General features: G+C 46.0%; 1 protein-coding gene across 1 annotated transcript in view; it reads left to right on the top strand.

The window, feature by feature from the left end:
- LOC135525053 (obscurin-like) overlaps positions 1-19,016 on the top strand; it is a 53,010-nt gene that overhangs the window by 2,428 nt on the left and 31,566 nt on the right. Inside the window, exons 5-16 of the mRNA XM_064952818.1 lie at positions 2,115-2,381; positions 2,497-2,766; positions 3,471-3,740; positions 4,702-4,968; positions 5,119-5,391; positions 5,556-5,819; positions 6,053-6,319; positions 8,224-8,490; positions 8,650-8,919; positions 9,080-9,349; positions 9,606-9,881; positions 16,975-17,241. Of these exons, the coding sequence (XP_064808890.1) occupies positions 2,115-2,381; positions 2,497-2,766; positions 3,471-3,740; positions 4,702-4,968; positions 5,119-5,391; positions 5,556-5,819; positions 6,053-6,319; positions 8,224-8,490; positions 8,650-8,919; positions 9,080-9,349; positions 9,606-9,881; positions 16,975-17,241 (3,228 nt within the window). The remainder of the gene's footprint in view (positions 1-2,114; positions 2,382-2,496; positions 2,767-3,470; positions 3,741-4,701; positions 4,969-5,118; positions 5,392-5,555; positions 5,820-6,052; positions 6,320-8,223; positions 8,491-8,649; positions 8,920-9,079; positions 9,350-9,605; positions 9,882-16,974; positions 17,242-19,016) is intronic.

Here is a 19,016-nt window from a genome sequence, read left to right as displayed (position 1 = left end):
AAAATAGAAAGGATATTTCTTCAAATGATTTGAGGGACTGCTCACATGCATTCTGTGTTGAGAGGTTTAAAAAACAAAGAGATGGGTCCTTCTATATGCTTCATTTAGATTGACTTATGTAACTTTAGTTGTGATACAAACATTGGGCTGTATGTTTTGACGTTTAATACATTCTCACGCTTCGAACACACCGACAGCGTCATTGGATTTTTGGTACACCGGAATTACATTTATTTCCAATGAAACGCTGGGTTTGCCTTGCAGCATTGCATTGCAGAGGCAGTTGCTGTTCGTTCAGTGTGGTGAATACGATGCGTCAAACTGTATGCGTAGACGGCTTGACAGAAATGGTAGCAGAAGGGGAATATCCAGATGATGCTGCGTGTAATTTTGCGCAAAGACACTGTCGGTGTGTTTGAAGCGTGATGAGACTCTAATGATGATTGTATGAAGTTGTATGAAAGGCATGAGCTCTGCTTTGTTTTTTGCACAGGCTGTACACTAGTCTCTCATTCACAATTTGACAAGCACTTGATAATGCCTAGAATTTCCCGGCGGTATCCCCTTTGAGTGGCCGTAATGCCTCCTAAAATACATGCCTTTTGCAGCCAGTTACCTTTGTGCCCTTGGGCTGAATATAATAATTATAATCCCCTTCTCCCGGTTGCGTGTGTCCTTATCCAATTCCGAGGCACATATTGAAGATATTGGAAGAACTGTCCACATTTACTTTTCATCAGCCAACAAGACGAGTCGGACTAACAAACAGCAAAAGTACTAGCCTATGTCAATCTACTATCCCCCATAGTACAAAAGTTGACCTATTCTGTGTGATAAATAAATATTCCAAACGTTGTCTGGGACAGTTGTGGGATGCGATAGATCCCAAAATAATACCACCACTAGCATAAAAAAAATTAAGCACTGAGGCTGACACAACAGATCATAACGTTTAGCTGAAAATGTTGATACACTATTAGGCTACTTCTTCACATAAGCGAAGCAATGCGCACATGGCAGTAGGCTATACGTGCAAATGTTCTATTAGCAGGAAAACACCATCCAAAAGTGAGATGCTATTAAGCATGAAATGCTTTTAAAATAAAGGTGCATTTTTATGGTGAAAATGAACTTTCCCAAATTTGAAACATTGTCCTGCATATGTATGCCAGTTAGGTTCTACACCTGTTGTAAAGCGGATTAATGTGCTTAATTTTTAGAAGTTATTTGGCCACTTTCGTTTTGATACAAACCTTATCAAAAACATATTGGCCTATGGGCTAGGCTACATGAGGTGTGCGACTATGATATGAAAAAGCCGCAAAAAATAGTCATGCGTTTCTTCCCTTACTGCACACAAGCTGGGAATCATTCACAAGTGATAGGCTAATATTGTCCCCATCAGACTATTGTTGATTTAATCTTGTCTTTACCATATACTAAATAGTAAATGTGTGAAATTTGTTTTGATTTAGACTGGACCATTATCATGCACCTGTCTCCAGACAGGGGCAGCGGGAAAAAATGCACGTCATCTATGCACTTAAATAGCGAATGGGGGACACTTATCCCCTGGTTAATTTTCATGCCAGCCAGGTAGGCTATACTCCTGTTGAAAAGAGAAGCAATGTGCTTAATATTAGAAAAGTTGAGAAATAAATATAGTAGGCCTAGCCTATAGAAAGCTGATGGGATCCTCCTCTTTTAATAGAGCCCGCAGCTGCATAGCCTATAGAAATGTTGCGCAACATGACCTCATGGACTCTCATGAAGTGTTTGATAAAATTTTCGATTGCATTTGCATTGATGTCAGAGTGATGAGAAGGACAATAGAGTGCTGAGTACCAGGCAGTCATCAAGTTTGGTAGGCTACTAATGACCATCAGCAGCATCAGAGCTTGGAGAAGCATAATTACCATGACTAAACGGTCACGTGGAATTTGACTGCCGTCATGACTCGTGACCGCCGGTGTGGCGATAATGCGGTCACTGTAACATGCCTATCCTTCAGTAACTTTAGACAAGCAAGAGATATAAGAGCCACTGATGCTTGGAAGAATGTGAACGTTTAGATCGGGAACTAATGTGTTTGTACTGTTTAATTTATCCTCCAGAAAAGCCAGCGGTGTTCCTGAGGTCTCTAGAAGACATGTCAGGGGAGGAGGAGGGGAAGGTGTGTCTGCAGTGCGAGACCTCTAAGGAAATGGTCACCCCCATCTGGAGGAAGGATGGTACGGTCCTGGCCAGCAGTGACAAACATGAGCTGCTCAAGTTTGGGAAGTCCTTAGCGCTCATCATCCACAGTCTGAGTAAGGATGATGCAGGCCACTATAGCTGTGACCTGGGCACCAGCCAGACCAAGGCCAAGGTCACTGTACATGGTATGTATGGTCCAGATCATCAACAAGGTCTGGTCAAAACAACTATTGGAACAGAAATGCCCATCTTATCGACTATCACTTGTCCATCTGATCTCACTGACATTTCCCACCACAGACCTTCACATCACCATTGCCCAGCGTATGAAGACGGCCTCTGTTCTGGAGGGCGAGAGCTGCAGTTTCGAGTGCGTCCTCTCTCATGATGTCATCGACGAGTCCTCCTGGACCCTGAACGGTCAACTTGTGGTCAGCAACAGCCGCATCCAGAGCGTAAACAAGGGCCGCAAGTACAAGATGACAATCAGAGATGCAACCTTGACTGACGCCGGGGATGTTGTCTTCTTCATCAAAGACCTCAGCTGCAGGACCATGCTATTTGTCAAAGGTGAGTGACTGGCTCTTGTCTGAAGCGTGTTTTTCTGAAATGTGTACTAACCTGTGTGTCATCCTGACCAGTCACACTATCTTTGATCGAACCTCTGTAAGAGCATCAACGGGTTGGTACTTAGGCTATATGTATTACTATGTAGAGTGTGTTTGTTCCTAAGGAGGGCCTATTGCAACATGTGGGTGTCCAGATTCAAGGCCTGTACATACAGATGTATGTGTTCCTAGAGAAAACCTGCTTTAATGTTATACTGTATGTGTCCCTAGAGAAAACCTGCTTTAATGTTATACTGTATGTGTCCCTAGAGAAAACCTGCTTTAATGTTATACTGTATGTGTCCCTAGAGAAAACCTGCTTTAATGTTATACTGTATGTGTCCCTAGAGAAAACCTACTTTACTGTTATACTGTATGTGTCCCTAGAGAAAACCTGCTTTAATGTTATACTGTATGTGTCCCTAGAGAAAACCTGCTTTAATATTATACTGTATGTGTCCCTAGAGAAAACCTGCTTTAATGTTATACTGTATGTGTCCCTAGAGAAAACCTGCTTTAATGTTATACTGTATGTGTCCCTAGAGAAAACCTGCTTTAATGTTATACTGTATGTGTCCCTAGAGAAAACCTGCTTTAATGTTATACTGTATGTGTCCCTAGAGAAAACCTGCTTTAATGTTATACTGTATGTCCTTTCTCCTAAAGAGAAGCCAGTGCATGTGTTCAGAGACATGACAAACGTCAAAGCCACCCCAGGGGAGGATGCTGAGCTGAGCTGTGAGATCACCAAGCCTGAGGCCTTCATCCGCTGGCTGAAGAACGGCCATCAGATCAGGCACAGCCCCCCCAAGTACGAGATCAGTGTGGAGGACCACCTGGTACGGCTGGTGATCACTAACACCTGCATCAGAGACTCTGGAGAGTACTGCTGTGAGGCTGACGGCATTGCCACCCGGGCCAAGCTGGAGGTCAGAGGCAAGTACTGGGTAGTACTGCAGTATTACTGTGTAACGGTATAGTGTTGTTTAGCAATGTTGTGTATTCGTGTCAAATGCAAATGAATTGCGACTCGACTTTGACTCAGAGCCTCAAGACTCCGGACTCGACTTTGACTTGAGACTAATTACTTGTTTTGCTGCTTTTGTACCTAATCAGGTGTAGCCCACATGAAGTGTATTTAACCCCTCCCACACCTGCTCAGGTGTAGCACACAGGAAATGTATTTAACCCCTCCCACAGCTGCTCAGGTGTAGCCCACATGAAGTGTATTTAACCCCTCCCACACCTGCTCAGGTGTAGCACACAGGAAATGTATTTAACCCCTCCCACAGCTGCTCAGGTGTAGCCCACATGAAGTGTATTTAACCCCTCCCACACCTGCTCAGGTGTAGCACACAGGAAGTGTATTTAACCCCTCCCACACCTGCTCAGGTGTAGCACACAGGAAGTGTATTTAACCCCTCCCACAGCTGCTCAGGTGTAGCACACAGGAAGTGTATTTAACCCCTCCCACAGCTGCTCAGGTGTAGCACACAGGAAGTGTATTTAACCCCTCCCACACCTGCTCAGGAGTAGCACACAGGACGTGTATTTAACCCCTCCAACACCTGCTCAGGTGTAGCACACAGGAAGTGTATTTAACCCCTCCCACAGCTGCTCAGGTGTAACACACAGGAAGTGTATTTAACCCCTCCCACACCTGCTCAGGTGTAGCACACAATAAGTGTATTTAAACCCTTCACACACATGCTCAGGTGTAGCACACAGGAAGTGTATTTAACCCCTCCCACAGCTGCTCAGGTGTAGCACACAGGAAGTGTATTTAACCCCTCCCACAGCTGCTCAGGTGTAGCACACAGGAAGTGTATTTAACCCCTCCCACACCTGCTCAGGTGTAGCACACAGGAAGTGTTTTTAACCCCTCCCACACCTACAGAGCTGCAGCACATGTTTGCACGTGAGCTGCGGGAGGCACGGGCTGAGGAGAAGAGCAAGGTGACACTGGAGTGCGAGACGAGGTTGCCGGCCAAGAGGGTGACCTGGTTGAAGGGCATGGCGGAGCTCCGGGCGGGCAAGAAGTATGTGATGAAGCAGAAGGGCGTGGCCCTCTCCCTCACAATCAGCTGCCTGGACAAGAGTGACACGGACGTGTACATCTGCGACGTTGGCACCATGCAGAGCCGGGCGCTACTGACCGTATATGGTAAGGCCATAGAAATAGTATGAATAGAACGAACAGTCCCATTCAAGTCAACGTTCTGTTATAGGTTGGATTTTGACAGCCATATTGAGTGTACTCCTTTCTATACAGCTTGTGTATGTTTAATGTTAAACCCTTGCGTGATCGGTGCAGGTCAGAAGGTGTTGATCTTGGATGAGTTGGAGGACGTTGAGTGTCTGGAGAATGACACGGTGATGTTCAGGTGCCGTATCTGTCCCAGCGACTATGTTGGGGTCAAGTGGTACCTGGATGAGACCTTACTGTACATCAACAAGCTGAATGATATCCAGGTGGTTCCGGGGGGATACCACAGTTTAACCTTCAAACAGTTGGCCCATAAAGACTCGGGGACCATCTCCTTCGAGGCAGGCGACAAGAGGTCCTACGCCTCATTGCTTGTTAGAGGTAACTTCAGCGTGAAGTTGTTTTGTTTTACAAACATCTAAAAACACTGTACTATTACAACTATTCACAAAATGAAACTATGTCAATTATATGTGAATCCTTTTTGGCCAGCGTTTATGTATTTGACACGGTTGTCTATGTAATCTACCCTTCCTGTGGTGAAGAGAGACGTCCCACCATTACCAAAGCACTGGAGGACTGTGAGGCCATTGAGGGAGGTGGTTTGGTGCTGGTGTGTATCACCTCTAAGCCATGCCACATTCTGTGGTACAAAGATGGCTGCCTAATGTGGAGCTCCTCAAGGTACTACGTCAGTCGCTCAGGTAATGAGGCCAGGCTGACCATCAGGGAGGTCAGTAACAGCGATGCTGGGGAGTACGAGTGCAGCGCTGGATCGGTCAGCACCAAGGCCGTCGTCACTGTGAAAGGTAAAAAATGGACCTCTGTTTAGAGATATTTTATTATGTTGTTGTTGTCCTTACTGTGCATTTGGTATCACATGTAAAGAAGTACTGTATATGAGATAGTGGAATATGATCAAAATGTCTTCAAAAGAGAAAGAACAGGTTTTTCTTTACTGGTTTGCTTCAGCTATACCTTGCTTATTCTTGTCACACCACAATGTACATTAGGCTGTCATGAGTCCATCTTTTTGTTCCAGCCATCCCAGCTGAGTTCACCCAGCAGCTGCAGAGCATGGAGGTGAAGGAGGGGGAGGATGTAACCCTGTCCTGTCAGTTCTCCTTGCCGGGGGTTGCGTTCCACTGGAGGAGGGGCTTGGAGAACCTCAGGGCTGGAGAGAGGTACCTGATAAAGCAGAAGAAGTCCCTCATCTCTCTGACCATCACCGGCCCGAAACCAGAAGACTCAGGAGACTACACTTGTCAGTGTCGAGACCACAGAACCACAGCCACCCTCACAGTCCACGGTAAAAATACATTCCTGCTTTTCATTTCAATTCCAGCGATGCATCGTGTGGAGTAACATTAGTGCCAACAGAAATTAAATGAATTCAATAAATGCAATGTTGTATTATCACTTGTGCTATCAGAGTTAATCATATAACTCAAGTTAACTTTTATAATTTTAGTGCACAACTGTATTTTTATTGTGATAAACTACGTTGTCTGAGAAGGTTCAAAATACACAATATATACAGCTAAAAACAAAGTGATTTTAAAACAAGTTGACATTGAGGTTTAACAAAGTGTGCATTATCAATTTACCTGATTTTGTGACCCATTACTTTGGACAAAATCAAGACATCAATGTTTGTTTAATGCTTTTTGTATTCAATTCTTAAATTACAGCAAAATTTGAACCAATTCTGAATTTGCTAGGAACTCAATTACATTTTATTTATTGCTTGACATCCCTAATTATCACACCAATAAATTAAAGATAATCTATCTGAACATGAATGGAAACATTTTCTATTTTCATTCAGTCGTTGGTGGTTAATTAAATGTAATGACAAAATGTAGATTTCGGCCTAAATAGACATACCCAAAATTAACTGCTATTCATGTGTAATTACATGATTCTGACATGACATAACGTGGTATATTTGGAAAAAAGACATCTGGGAGATTATGAGGAAGTTATCAGAAGATCGATATGAGTTACATAGTTCAGAAAACACAAGATCAAGCACACACAAAATAACAGCTTTATTTATTTCGAAAGTCATCTTTCATTGACAACCTATAAGTAAATTATTGATGAGTAGAGCTGGAAACAGATGGCTTCCAACATGTGAACAATATCAGAAATAAATGGGATTGATAGACCTAACAACTACAAATGGACAGATATTTTAATAAGTGGTGTCAGGTGTGGTCACGGGACGTTTCCAAGTGTCCCTAAACCTCTTGGTCTGTAAATTAGATCATTCCAGTGATATTGCATATTTGCAATCCTAAATGCTATTTGTTCAGTATAAAAACACAATTGATTACCATATCAACCTCACTCAAACATTATGGTGGTGTTATGGGTTATCCAGTGTGTTCTTTCAACCGTTCCAAAATGTCAGAATGTGGTAATTGCACTGTTTTTACAAAGTGTATGTTAAAAGGTTCTAGTCCTTGCTTTGTTCCATCAGGGTCAACCGCATATCCCTGGAAAGCTTATCTCATTGGCTACAAGACTGTCAAGGTGCCATAGTAGCCAATCCCCTGTGTAATGGATGCCTAAGCAGGCAACATATTTTTGATGCACAAAGATAGTGTCACTCCGTGGACATTCAATGTTGACATTAAGTCATACATCAGATAACATTGGCAATAGGATAGATTTGTTCCTACCAACCTAAGGATTCATTTGATACCACCCCATGTAGCTACAGCTCGAACACAGACCAAACCGAAGCTTACCTTGTAATATGTTTGGTGAAAACGTTGGGTAAAATAAACATTTTGACTCTCGGGGCTTGTGATCAATAACGGTAGGTCACAGGCAGACAAATAAGACATCCTCATGATCTGTGGAGTCCTAGCTTTTGGTGTGTATCAACGTGTTCCGTGTCTATTTTGTTTATGTTTCACAACGCTAACCGGAATGTAGGTAGCAGCCATCTTGAAATGAGGTCATCGGCATGCCCTGACCTTATAAATTTGTATGCCCATATATGGTAGTATGTCACCAAATATTTGAAGGCATCAATCAATAGCCAAGACACTTGCTTTCCACAGACACCCTGCTTTTGCAGATAGGGGCTACCGTTCTCACACCAGACTGAACTGAATAAAACAAAATCTAATAGGGTCCCCAAATATGGGAACTTTAAATTTAAGAGGTTTTAATACTAAAACATGTATATTTACTCGTCAGCTATCCCCATATCCTTCAAACAACAGTTGAAGAATGTTCAGGCTGAGGAGGGCAATAGTTTCACACTGCGCTGTGAGCTCTCCAAACCAGGAGTCCCTGTAGAGTGGAAGAAAGGAGAGGAGCTGGTGAGGCATGGAAGGAAGTTTCAGATAAGGAAGAGGGAGACCATATCGGAGCTTCAGATATGGAAAGCTGTGCCAGAAGACAGTGGAGTCTACAGCTGCCAGTGTGCAGACCAAAAGACCACGGCCACCGTCAAAATCAGCGGTAGGAAGTTCCTCAGCCTTATTATGTTTTCCTGTACAGCTACAGCAGATCTTTCTTGAAGTTACTTTTTATACATTTGCATTTTTGTCATTTACATGAAGGCCAAAATACATTACAATTTATACTATTCTCATTAAACTATTTTCCATGTTTCTTCAGCCCTGCCCATTACCTTCAAAAAAAAGCTGAGGAACGCACAGGTTGAGGAGGGGAACAATTTGGTGTTACACTGTGAGCTCTCTAAACCAGGAGTCCCTGTAGAATGGATGATGGGAGGAGAGGAGCTGCTGAACAACGGAGAGAAGTTTCAGATAAAGCAGAGAGAGTTGGTGAATGAACTGAAGATTCTGGATGCGAAACCTGAAGACAGCAATATCTACACCTGCGTTTGTGGCAATGTGGAGACCACAGCCGGTGTTACTGTCACGGGTAAAGGATTGGAGATCATTTAAAAAATATGTAAATTCACATTGAATTTTATATAAAATGTGAAAAATGTTTTATGCAGTATACATCAGCATCAAATTACAATCCTTTCTGTAAGTGAATAGACGGCGTCCATGTTTCTCAGTTCTGTGGTTTCTTTCAGCAATTCCAATCACTTTCAAGCAAAAGCTGAGGAATCTGCAGACTGAGGAAGGGATCACCATCAGCCTGCACTGTGAGCTGTCTAAATCAGGGGTCCCTGTGGAGTGGAGGCTGGGAGGACAGATGATACTGCAAAATGGAGACAAGTATCAGATGAAGCAGAGAGGTTTGGCACTGGAGCTCATCATCAGGGAGGCTCTGCCTGAGGACAGTGGAGTCTACAGCTGTGTGTGTCGAGATCAGAAGACAAAGGCCACAGTCAAAGTCCTTGGTAGGGGCAATAACGCTTTGTGCTCTAATGAAACAATTGTCACTGGTGCTCATCGCACATAAACTTGGTTAAATGTTCCATGACTGACTTAACTTGAGCCCTTAGCTCCAGTGTAGGTTTAATTCATTGTCCTTCATCTTATCTGGTGAATGGTAAAGGTTTCTCAAGGCTGTTCTAGATTTCACAGTGTTCAGTTTTCATTCTTTGATAAAATATTCTATTTTCGCTGACTTCCTATCTCTCTTGGTTCCCTCAGCTGTTCCCGCCACCTTCAGAGTGGGTTTGAAGAACCAGGATGCCCCAGAGAAGGGCAACGTGACCCTGCGCTGTGAGCTGTCTAAGTCTGGCGTCCCGGTGGAGTGGTGGAGGGGGGAGACAGAACTGTCCCAGGACCTGTCAGGGGGAAAGTACCAGATCAAACTGGAGGGGAGGATCGCTGAGATGACCATTACCAACGTGCAACCGGAGGACATAGGAAAATACAGCTGTGTCACTGGAGACCAGAAGACCACCGCTGTAGTTAAAGTGCAAGGTAATCAACATTTGATCTATATCAATGAGAAAAACATATACAGTGCCTTGCGAAAGTATTCGGCCCCCTTGAACTTTGCGACCTTTTGCCACATTTCAGGCTTCAAACATAAAGATATAAAACTGTATTTTTTTGTGAAGAATCAACAACAAGTGGGACACAATCATGAAGTGGAACGACATTTATTGGATATTTCAAACTTTTTTAACAAATCAAAAACTGAAAAATTGGGCGTGCAAAATTATTCAGCCCCCTTAAGTTAATACTTTGTAGCGCCACCTTTTGCTGCAATTACAGCTGTAAGTCGCTTGGGGTATGTCTCTATCAGTTTTGCACATCGAGAGACTGAAATTTTTTCCCATTCCTCCTTGCAAAACAGCTCGAGCTCAGTGAGGTTGGATGGAAAGCATTTGTGAACAGCAGTTTTCAGTTCTTTCCACAGATTCTCGATTGGATTCAGGTCTGGACTTTGACTTGGCCATTCTAACACCTGGATATGTTTATTTTTGAACCATTCCATTGTAGATTTTGCTTTATGTTTTGGATCATTGTCTTGTTGGAAGACAAATCTCCGTCCCAGTCTCAGGTCTTTTGCAGTCTCCATCAGGTTTTCTTCCAGAATGGTCCTGTATTTGGCTCCATCCATCTTCCCATCAATTTTAACCATCTTCCCTGTCCCTACTGAAGAAAAGCAGGCCCAAACCATGATGCTGCCACCACCATGTTTGACAGTGGGTATGGTGTGTTCAGGGTGATGGGCTGTGTTGCATTTACTCTAAACATAACGTTTTGCATTGTTGCCAAAAAGTCCAATTTTGGTTTCATCTGACCAGAGCACCTTCTTCCACATGTTTGGTGTGTCTCCCAGGTGGCTTGTGGCAAACTTTAAACAACACTTTTTATGGATATCTTTAAGAAATGGCTTTCTTCTTGCCACTCTACCATAAAGGCCAGATTTGTGCAATATACGACTGATTGTTGTCCTATGGACAGAGTCTCCCACCTCAGCTGTAGATCTCTGCAGTTCATCCAGAGTGATCATGGGCCTCTTGTGTCATGTCTTGTTATGTCTGTTCCTGTCCTTTCTCTTCACTCTGTCTCTCTCTGCTGGTCTTTTTAGGTTACCTTCTCTGTCTCTCATTCTTCAGCTGTTCTACATCTCCCCTAACTAGCTCATTCACTCTTTCCCACCTGTTCTCCCTTCCCCCTCTGATTAGGTCTCTATTTCTCTCTCTGTTCCTGCTACTTTCAGTGTCTGATTCTTGTTTGTGTTTTTGATGCCAGAAGCAAGCTGTCGTCCCGTTTGCTTCCACCTTGTCCTATCCTGTCGGAGTCTGCCTGGCAGGTGCATCCTGCATTATACTAACGTTCTTTTTGTTCCATTGACTACGTTGGAAGAGGATTTATGCCATTCCTGTTTTTCATTAAAGAACTCTGTTTTCTGTTAAAACCGCTTTTGGGTCTTCACTCAAGTACATAACAGAAGAATCAGACCAAGAATGGACCCAGCGGCTCCGGACCCTTTTCACTCCGCCGTCGAGATCCAGGGAGCGATGCTAGGCAGACACGAGGAGGAATTGTCTGCTGCTCGACATGCCGTTGAGACTCTGGCCGTCCAAGTCTCCGACCTCACAAGACAGGTTCACCAACTCCACCTCGTTCCACCGCCCACTTCCAGGGTTTCCGAGTCTCCGGAGCCCAGGATCAACAACCCGCCGTGTTACTCTGGGGAGCCCACTGAGTGCCGCTCATTCCTCACTCAGTGTGATGTGGTGTTCTCTCTCCAGCCCAACACTTACTCCAGGAGCGCAGCCCGCATCGCCTACGTCATTTCTCTCCTTACCGGACGGGCGCGTGAGTGGGGCACGGCAATCTGGGAGGCGAGGGCTGAGTGTATTAACCAGTATCAGGACTTTAAGGAGGAGATGATACGGGTTTTTGACCGTTCTGTTTTTGGGGAGGAGGCTTCCAGGGCCCTGTCTTCCCTATGTCAGGGGAATCGATCCATAACGGATTATTCTATTGAGTTTCGCACTCTCGCTGCCTCTAGTGACTGGAACGAGCCGGCTTTGCTCGCTCGTTTTCTGGAGGGTCTCCTCGTCGAGGTTAAGGATGAGATCCTCTCCCGGGAGGTTCCTTCCAGTCTGGACTCCTTAATAGCTCTCGCTATTCGCATAGAGCGACGGTTTGATCTTCGTCGCCGAGCTCGTGGAAAGGAGCTCGCGTTCTCCGTTGCTCCCCTCTCCACATCACTGCCACCTGCCGCATCACTGCCACCCTCCTCCGCCGGCTCGGATGCTGAGCCTATGCAGCTGGGGGTATCCGCATCTCGGCCAAGGAGAAGGAACGGAGAATCACCAATCGCCTCTGTCTCTACTGCGGCTCCGCTGGTCATTTTGTCACCTCATGTCCAGTAAAAGCCAGAGCTCATCAGTAAGAGGAGGGCTACTGGTGAGCGCAACTACTCAGGCCTCTCCTTCTGGATCACGCACTACCTTTCCGGTCCATCTCCGCTGGCCCGGTTCATCTGCTTCCTGCAGTGCCTTGATAGACTCTGGGGCGGAGGGCTGTTTTATGGACGAGACCTGGGCTCGGGAACATGACATTCCTCTCAGACAGTTAGGGAGCCCACGGCCTTGTTCGCTTTAGATGGTAGTTCTCTCCCCAAGATTCAGCGTGAGATGCTGCCTTTAACCCTCACTGTCTCTGGTAATCATAGCGAAACCATTTCTTTTCTAATTTTTCGTTCACCTTTTACACCTGTTGTTTTGGGTCATCCCTGGCTAGTGCGCCATAACCCTTCTATTAATTGGTCTAGTAATACTATCCTATCCTGGAATGTTTCTTGTCATGTGACCTGTTTAATGTCTGCTATCCCTCCTGTTTCCTCTGTCTCTTCTTCACAGGAGGAGCCTGGCGATTTGACAGGGGTGCCGGAGGAGTATCACGATCTGCGCACGGTGTTCAGTCGTTCCAAGGCCACTTCTCTCCCTCCACACCGGTCGTATGACTGTAGTATTGATCTCCTTCCGGGAACTACTCCCCCGGGGTAGATTATACTCTCTGTCGGCTCTCGAACGTAAGGCTCTCGAGGATTATTTGTCGGTTTCGCTCGACGCCGGTACCATAGTCTCCTCCTCCTCTCCCGCCGGAGCGGGGTTTTTTTTTGTTCAGAAGAAGGACGGGTCCCTGCGCCCATGCGTGGATTATCGAGGGCTGAATGACATAACAGTTAAGAATCGTTATCCGCTTCCTCTTATGTCTTCAGCCTTCGAGATCCTGCAGGGAGCCAGGTTTTTCACCAAATTGGACCTTCGTAACGCCTACCATCTCGTGCGCATCAGGGAGGGGGACGAGTGGAAGACGGCGTTTAACACTCCGTTAGGGCACTTTGAATACCGGGTTCTTCCTTTCGGCCTCGTTAACGCTCCAGCTGTCTTTCAGGCACTAGTTAACGACGTCCTGAGAGACATGCTGAACATTTTTGTTTTCGTTTACATGGACGATATCCTGATTTTTTCACCGTCTCTCTCGATTCATGTTCAGCACGTGCGACGCGTCCTCCAGCGCCTTTTGGAGAACTGTCTTTATGTGAAGGCTGAGAAGTGCACTTTTCATGCCGCCTCTGTCCCTTTTCTCGGTTCCGTTATTTCCGCTGAGGGCATTAAGATGGATCCCGCTAAGGTCCAGGCTGTCATTGATTGGCCCGTTCCTAAGTCACGCGTCGAGCTGCAGCGCTTTCTGGGCTTCGCTAATTTCTATCGTCGTTTCATCCGTAATTTCGGTCAGGTGGCAGCTCCCCTCACAGCCCTTACTTCTGTTAAGACGTGCTTTAAGTGGTCCGTTTCCGCCCAGGGAGCTTTTGATCTTCTTAAGAATCGTTTTACATCCGCACCTATTCTTGTTACACCTGACATCTCTAGTCAGTTTGTTGTTGAGGTTGACGCGTCAGAGGTGGGCGTGGGAGCCATTCTTTCTCAGCGCTCTCTCTCTGACGGCAAGGTCCATCCTTGCGCGTTTTTCTCTCATCGCTTATCGCCGTCAGAACGTAACTATGATGTTGGTAATCGCGAACTGCTCGCCATCCGCTTAGCCCTAGGCGAATGGCGACAGTGGTTGGAGGGGGCGACCGTTCCTTTTGTCGTTTGGACTGACCATAGGAACCTTGAGTACATCCGTTCAGCCAAACGACTTAATGCGCGTCAGGCTCGTTGGGCTCTGTTTTTCGCTCGTTTCGAGTTTGTTATTTCTTATCGTCCAGGCTCAAAAACACCAAGCCTGATGCTTTATCTCGTCTCTTCAGTTCTTCTGAGGTCTCCACCGACCCCGAGGGATTCTCCCTGAGGGGCGTGTTGTCGGGTTGACTGTCTGGGGAATTGAGAGGCAGGTAAAGCAAGCACTCGCTCACACTCCGTCGCCGCGAGCTTGTCCTAGGAACCTTCTGTTCGTTCCCGTTCCTACTCGTCCGGCCGTTCTTCAGTGGGCCCACTCTGCCAAGTTAGCCGGCCACCCCGGCGTTCGGGGTACGCTCGCTTCCATTCGCCAGCGTTTCTGGTGGCCCACTCGGTAACGTGACGCGCGTCGATTTGTCGCCGCTTGTTCGGTCTGCGCGCAGACTAAATCTGGGAACTCTCCTCCTGCCGGCCGTCTCAGACCGCTTCCCATTCCCTCTCGACCGTGGTCTCACATCGCTTTAGATTTTATCACCGGACTGCCTTCATCAGCGGGGAAGACAGTTATTCTTACGGTTGTCGATAGATTCTCTAAGGCGGCTCATTTCATTCCTCTCGATAAGCTCCCTTCTGCTAAGGAGACGGCTCAGATCGTTATCGAGAATGTTTTCCGAATTCATGGCCTTCCGTCTGACGTCGTTTCCGACAGAGGCCCGCAGTTCACGTCTCAATTTTGGAGGGAGTTTTGCCGTTTGATTGGGGCTTCCGTCAGTCTCTCGTCCGGCTTTCATCCCCAGTCTAACGGTCAAGCCGAACGGGCCAATCAGACTGTTGGTCGCATTTTACGCAGTCTTTCTTTTCGTAACCCTGCGTCTTGGTCAGAACAGCTCCCCTGGGCAGAGTACGCCCACAACTCGCTTCCCTCGTCTGCTACCGGTCTATCCCCTTTTCAGAGTAGCCTCGGGTACCAGCCTCCGCTGTTCTCATCTCAGCTCGCCGAGTCCTGCGTCCCCTCCGCTCAGGCTTTTGTCCAGCGTTGCGAGCGCACCTGGAAGGGGGTCAGGTCGGCACTTTGCCGTAATAGGGCGCAGACTGTGAGGGCCGCTAATAAGCGTAGGACCAAGAGTCCTAGATATTGTTGCGGTCAGAGAGTATGGCTCTCCACTCAGAACCTTCCCCTTAAGACAGCTTCTCGCAAGTTGGCCCCGCGGTTCATTGGTCCGTTCCGTATTTCTCAGGTCATTAATCCTGTCGCAGTGCGACTTCTTCTCCCGCTATCTTCGTCGCGTTCACCCGGTCTTCCATGTCTCCTGTGTTAAGCCCGTTCTTCGCGCCCCCGCTCGTCCCTCCCCCCCACCCTTGTCGAGGGCGCACCCATCTACAGGGTTCGTAAGATTTTGGACATGCGCCCTCGTGGCCGTGGTCATCAGTACCTAGTGGATTGGGAGGGGTACGGTCCTGAGGAGAGGAGTTGGGTTCCCTCTCGGGACGTGCTGGACCGTTCGCTGATCGATGATTTCCTCCGTTGCCGCCAGGTTTCCTCCTCGAGTGCGCCAGGAGGCGCTCGGTGAGTGGGGGGTACTGTCATGTCTTGTTATGTCTGTTCCTGTCCTTTCTCTTCACTCTGTCTCTCTCTGCTGGTCTTTTTAGGTTACCTTCTCTGTCTCTCATTCTTCAGCTGTTCTACATCTCCCTAACTAGCTCATTCACTCTTTCCCACCTGTTCTCCCTTCCCCCTCTGATTAGGTCTCTATTTCTCTCTCTGTTCCTGCTACTTTCAGTGTCTGATTCTTGTTTGTGTTTTTGATGCCAGAAGCAAGCTGTCGTCCCGTTTGCTTCCACCTTGTCCTATCCTGTCGGAGTCTGCCTGGCAGGTGCATCCTGCATTATACTAACGTTCTTTTTGTTCCATTGACTACGTTGGAAGAGGATTTATGCCATTCCTGTTTTTCATTAAAGAACTCTGTTTTCTGTTAAAACCGCTTTTGGGTCTTCACTCAAGTACATAACATCTTGGCTGCATCTCTGATCAGTCTTCTCTTTGTATGAGCTGAAAGTTTAGAGGGACGGCCAGGTCTTGGTAAATTTGCAGTGGTCTGATACTCCTTCCATTTCAATATTATCGCTTGCACAGTGCTCCTTGGGATGTTTAAAGCTTGGGAAATCTTTTTGAATCCAAATCCGGCTTTAAACTTCTTCACAACAGTATCTCGGACCTGCCTGGTGTGTTCCTTGTTCTTCATGATGCTCTCTGCGCTTTTAACGGACCTCTGAGACTATCACAGTGCAGGTGCATTTATACGGAGACTTGATTACAAACAGGAGGATTGTATTTATCATCATTAGTCATTTAGGTCAACATTGGATCATTCAGAGATCCTCACTGAACTTCTGGAGAGAGTTTGCTGCACTGAAAGTAAAGGGGCTGAATAATTTTGCACGCCTAATTTTTCAGTTTTTGATTTGTTAAAAAAGTTTGAAATATCCAATAAATGTCGTTCCACTTCATGATTGTGTCCCACTTGTTGTTGATTCTTCACAAAAAATACAGTTTTATATCTTTATGTTTGAAGCCTGAAATGTGGCAAAAGGTCGCAAAGTTCAAGGGGGCCGAATACTTTCGCAAGGCACTGTATACAAATTAATATCGTTGATGGGGTGAGGTTGTTGGATATATTTTTTTAAATTACATTTTGACAGCGAGGAAATGTTTTTTTAAATCAGTGCGGCCTTCCAGACCTCATTGAAAACGGAATGCGGCCCCCTGGGGCAAAATGATTTTGACACCATCCTTAATACACTTACTTATTTAGATGTGGACAGGTTGAGTGACTCCTGCTTTGAGACCATACACAGATAGTGAGTTTGATTTTGTACTTCTTGCGGTCATACAATATGAACCAATGTTAATGTTTCCACAGCTCTCCCTGTGACGTTCAAGCGCCAGCTCCAGAACGCGATGATCAAAGAGGGGGACAGTGGGGAGTTCTGGTGTGAGCTCTCCAAGCCTGGAGCCCCAGTGGACTGGAGGAAGGGGAGAGTCATCCTGAAGTCTGGAGACAAATATGAGATGAAGCAGGAGGGACGCATCACTAAACTGCTCATCCATAACGTGGAGGAGAGTGACGCTGGGAAATACACCTGCAAGACTAAAGACACCCAGTCAACTGCTGAGCTGACCGTGATGGGTGAGTCAGACCAAAATGAACATGGTTCGACTTTATATTGTAACTTGTGATAAAAATGTATTTGTGATACTGTATATCCAGGTGCATCTCCAGTCCAGTGTGTATCAGGCAAGAAAGAGCACATCAGAGGAGGCTGGTGGGAGGAGCATTCGGAGGACGGGTTTATTGTAATGACTGGAATGGAATCAACGGAACTGAGTCAAACACGTTGTTTCCATGTGTTTGGTACCGTTATATTGATTCCATTCCAGCCATTACAATGAGACCGTCCTCCTTTAGCTCCTCCCACCAGCCTCCATGTTCCTGTGAAACTATGTGTGCTCAGCATATTCCTGAAAACTTTCCATATTCTTTTGTATCTTGTTACCCTATTACTTGCTTATGGTTGGCATTACTCCAATAGAAAGGGTCTTGAAACGACTGTGCTCAGAATGAGTCCTCAGATCAGTTTTACTGCAAGTTTGTCGCTGGTTACTTGTATGCATCTAAGCTTTGTTGCATGCAGAAAAGATGGATCACTGTGGCCTATATCGTCTTGCGATTGCGTCTGGGGCACAAAACCTACAATCAGAAGGTACGCTACATGACCAAAAGTATGTGGACACTTGCACAAAGCAAATGTTATTGTAAAATCCTGGGCATTCATATGGAGTTGGTCCTCCCCTTTGCTGCCAGAACAGCCTCCACTCTTCTGGGAAGGCTTTCCACTTCATGTTAGAACATTGCTGCTTTAACAGCCTCCACTCTTCTGGGAAGGCTTTCCACTTCATGTTAGAACATTGCTGCTTTAACAGCCTCCACTCTTCTGGGAAGGCTTTCCACTTCATGTTAGAACATTGCTGCTTTAACAGCCTCCACTCTTCTGGGAAGGCTTTCCACTTCATGTTAGAACATTGCTGCTTTAACAGCCTCCACTCTTCTGGGAAGGCTTTCCACTTCATGTTAGAACATTGCTGCTTTAACAGCCTCCACTCTTCTGGGAAGGCTTTCCACTTCATGTTAGAACATTGCTGCTTTAACAGCCTCCACTCTTCTGGGAAGGCTTTCCACTTCATGTTAGAACATTGCTGCTTTAACAGCCTCCACTCTTCTGGGAAGGCTTTCCACTTCATGTTAGAACATTGCTGCTTTAACAGCCTCCACTCTTCTGGGAAGGCTTTCCACTAGATGTTAGAACATTGCTGCTTTAACAGCCTCCACTCTTCTGGGAAGGCTTTCCACTTCATGTTAGAACATTGCTGCTTTAACAGCCTCCACTCTTCTGGGAAGGCTTTCCACTTCATGTTAGAACATTGCTGCTTTAACAGCCTCCACTCTTCTGGGAAGGCTTTCCACTTCATGTTAGAACATTGCTGCTTTAACAGCCTCCACTCTTCTGGGAAGGCTTTCCACTTCATGTTAGAACATTGCTGCTTTAACAGCCTCCACTCTTCTGGGAAGGCTTTCCACTTCATGTTAGAACATTGCTGCTTTAACAGCCTCCACTCTTCTGGGAAGGCTTTCCACTTCATGTTAGAACATTGCTGCTTTAACAGCCTCCACTCTTCTGGGAAGGCTTTCCACTAGATGTTAGAACATTGCTGCTTTAACAGCCTCCACTCTTCTGGGAAGGCTTTCCACTTCATGTTAGAACATTGCTGCTTTAACAGCCTCCACTCTTCTGGGAAGGCTTTCCACTAGATGTTAGAACATTGCTGCTTTAACAGCCTCCACTCTTCTGGGAAGGCTTTCCACTTCATGTTAGAACATTGCTGCTTTAACAGCCTCCACTCTTC

Source organism: Oncorhynchus masou, chromosome 31 (genome assembly GCF_036934945.1).
Source record: "Oncorhynchus masou masou isolate Uvic2021 chromosome 31, UVic_Omas_1.1, whole genome shotgun sequence".
In the NCBI taxonomy this organism is placed as follows: domain Eukaryota; kingdom Metazoa; phylum Chordata; class Actinopteri; order Salmoniformes; family Salmonidae; genus Oncorhynchus; species Oncorhynchus masou.
Note: the sequence above shows the minus strand (reverse complement) of the source record. Positions and strands in the feature narration are given on the sequence as shown.